This window comes from Sander lucioperca, chromosome 2 (genome assembly GCF_008315115.2).
Source record: "Sander lucioperca isolate FBNREF2018 chromosome 2, SLUC_FBN_1.2, whole genome shotgun sequence".
Taxonomy (NCBI): domain Eukaryota; kingdom Metazoa; phylum Chordata; class Actinopteri; order Perciformes; family Percidae; genus Sander; species Sander lucioperca.
This window is the reverse complement of record NC_050174.1, coordinates 18,425,487-18,428,594: the sequence shown is the minus strand read 5'-3', so window position 1 is coordinate 18,428,594 and position 3,108 is coordinate 18,425,487. Positions and strand designations below refer to the sequence as shown.

At 39.4% G+C, this 3,108-nt stretch overlaps 1 protein-coding gene across 1 annotated transcript; it reads right to left on the bottom strand.

The window, feature by feature from the left end:
- Nucleotides 1–902: 902 nt before the first annotated feature.
- LOC116048154 (G2/M phase-specific E3 ubiquitin-protein ligase-like) lies at nt 903–2,328 on the bottom strand. Its single transcript, XM_031297149.2, has 4 exons — nt 2,198–2,328; nt 1,903–2,057; nt 1,419–1,657; nt 903–1,155 (listed from the first exon to the last, which is right to left on the bottom strand). The coding sequence occupies exons 1-4, from the start codon at nt 2,210–2,212 to the stop codon at nt 905–907; spliced, it is 660 nt and encodes a 219-aa protein (XP_031153009.1). The 5' UTR covers nt 2,213–2,328; the 3' UTR covers nt 903–904.
- Between the last annotated feature and the right edge of the window lie 780 nt (nt 2,329–3,108).

Sequence of the window (3,108 nt, the reverse complement as noted above, 5' to 3'; positions counted from 1 at the left end):
AAATTCGTTTTTAACAGGCTTTAAAGACTTAAAGTGTATACATCCGTACCAACAATGTATTGATGTAACAAGTTCACCAACATGCTTAGGCCTACTTCCTACATTATTAGGTACAAGGAGATGTAGCAAAGAGTACAAGTAAGTGGCCTAATGATAATAAAGTAAATAGTGAAATTATAGGCTTTCAACTGGGAGTAGCCTATATTGGTGTGTGCAACTGACTGTTCAGCAAATGCACAACTTGTGTATCAGCTTTCATTCTGCAGGTCTTGGTTTGGATGCAGCAGCACAGACGATGGACCACTGGAGGCAGAACAGCAAGTATGTTCCTACATGATGCACCTTGAAACCTGGTCTGGTAGAACTTCTCCACAAAGAACATACCTGATTAGGTTTTCAGCCACCTTCATGACATTGTGGATGGACTTCCTGGCCTGTGGAAAGGCGCAGCCCTACCACAGCTAGGTTTTCATCTACTTTCCACACTCCTAAGAAAACAGTCCAGACCCTGTCTTTTTAGATTTAGCTATTGTGCTTCGGTCTAATTTAAACCAAGATTAGGTGATTTTATGAGGAAGTTTAATGCAAATGGGGATGCTTTCTGATTTAATCATAAAGGATATTAAAGTAATAAACTACATCCGAGTTGTTGTTCCTCCTTTCATTAGCCTAATCAAACCTCTACGTGGCACTAACACACTTAAGTAGGCATACAGTGTTTATTTTAGCTACAAAATGTAGATAAATAGAATATAAATCACCCAAGATCATGACACACTCCAATTCCATTTGTTTATAATGTTAGTTAAAAAAAATAATAATTTCAAATGCATACAGTCAAGATATTTTATTGGTGTAAACAATCCAATGCCCACTTCTCATGAAATGAACACTTTGTTCTACCTCACACCTTCCCAAAACCAAGAGACCCTTTCAGGGCAAGGAACATAAGTCTTCTGAACTCCTCTTCTTCTGTAACCCCTCTCGGAAGGAAGAGGCAAAGGCTACATGTTGATGAATAAGGAATGCGGCAGCTCCCATCCTCCTGATTATAGAAGTCAAGCTGGCATTTCTGCGGAAACCCAAGAGGGGGGACAGAATCAGCCCCTGTCACAAACACCAGCAACTCCTCGAAGGAAATATCCATCTCCTCTTCTGCTGAGACACACAGTACAATCACATGGTTGTTAAAGGAACTAATTATAATTGTATGCAAGAACTTGGAGAATGTACTTTTAGTATTCAGGGGTGTCCAAGGTGTGTGTGTGTGTGTGTGTGAGAGAGGGATCCATACATAGTAATTTTTGAGAGGCATTCATCTATCAAGATCATAATTTTTCCAATGGTAGCAGAAAAACAATAGTCATAGCATCAAAAATATTCAATGGTACTTATTACAAACAGCTAGTATAAGACACCTTGAATGGACATCAGCCAGCACTCCCACTGGAAGACAGTCTCCTCCTCCTGTTCTCTGTGGTTGCTGCCCTGTGGACTCCAGGATATTGTGAAGAGGTTCCTGATGTCATTCCTGGAGAGTTTCTGTGTTGTGTTTGTGAACAGTGGCAGGAACTCTCTCCAGTTCATCGCCACCATCTCCCACATCTGGCCACATGAATTCATCCCGGCAATGAACTGTTGGACCATACTGGCCACCCTTAACACATTGATTAATGTCATTATTTTCACATCAATAACACATTCAGTAGTAAATAGTCTCAAACAGTAGGAGAAAAAAACTGTCAACATAACTACAACATTCACTGGTTAATATTCAGTAACTCCTACAATTTACACGACCAAAAATAATGAGATTACATGAAAGTGTTTGGTTCGAAGCAATGCGTTCAAAATCCAGCTATGCAAGTGTGCTTAGAACCCCATCCCTTTTTGTTTTTTTACCTGTGGTATAAGTAATGAGTAACTATTTGCCCGTGAATTGTAGGCAGGTCCCTGACAGAGGCTGTGTAAATGTTTGGCACACCACAGTCAGCTATCCAGTCCCCCAATGTGCATTTGAGGTCCTCTAGCTCCTCACTGGTGCCGCATCTCACAACCTGAGTAGACCAATAAATGAGTTATATTTGTAGTCAATATAGATTTTATGGTTACTGTGGACGAAACCTGTTTAGACAATGTTTCAAGATAGTAACGCAAGTTATAAAAATAAGTAATGTGTTACCCTTTTAAAACATACATTTTCAAGCTTCATCTGCAACTCCTCTTCCTGGAAAATATCCAGATCAAAAGGAGGTCATCTCAGGCTTCTGGCCACACATGAGCCGAAATAAGTCTGGGTTCAGGCATCGGACACCTGGTCCATTGTGCATAATGGATTGCAAAGTAATTAGCATTGAAAACATTTTTATCCAATTTTAAAATGTAACATCAAATGTTGAAACATTCATGCATAACCAAACTAGTTTCTTAAAACTGTTTCAAGCAATTTGCCTGTCCTTAATTAAGCGGTTTACTTTGATTCATACTGTGAGTCAGCTCTAGAGCAGGCAAAAACCTAAGGAAGAGACTGGCAAGGACCCCCTTGGTGGTCCAAGTTGGCCTGCAGTAAGTGGTTATTAAGTGTTAAACAAAAAAAAGGCGTGAACGAAAAGTTTAGTGGAGTGTCAACTTTTAACTTTTAACATAACAGGAAAGGAGAATTGCATTGGGATAGGAATTCTTAGGACTGCAGAAACATGGACAATTTAAAAACGGGATTCAATCAGGAACAAGATTTATACAATGCTGTACACCAAGGGAGAGAATATTTCGTTTCCCATTAAGATTCACAAGCATCTCTCATTACACATGCACTCTAAGTATCCTAGACAGGAAAAAGGGGTGTCAACAATTACATGTATGGGACAGATGATCTGACAATTGAGATACCTGATGACTTTATAGTCACTACAACTAACAGTCTTCACGTGAGAGTTCGTCGTTCGATTTTTAATCCTGATCATTAACTCCTTTAACGACAAGAACGATGGAACAATGTGAAAAAATAAAAACTCTGAAAGACAACAGCAAGTTGTTTTATAGTTTTCCTTGAGATCCAGTTGATTCACCTGCGGCTTAGAGTGCATAGATTCAACGTGTTAGCCTATA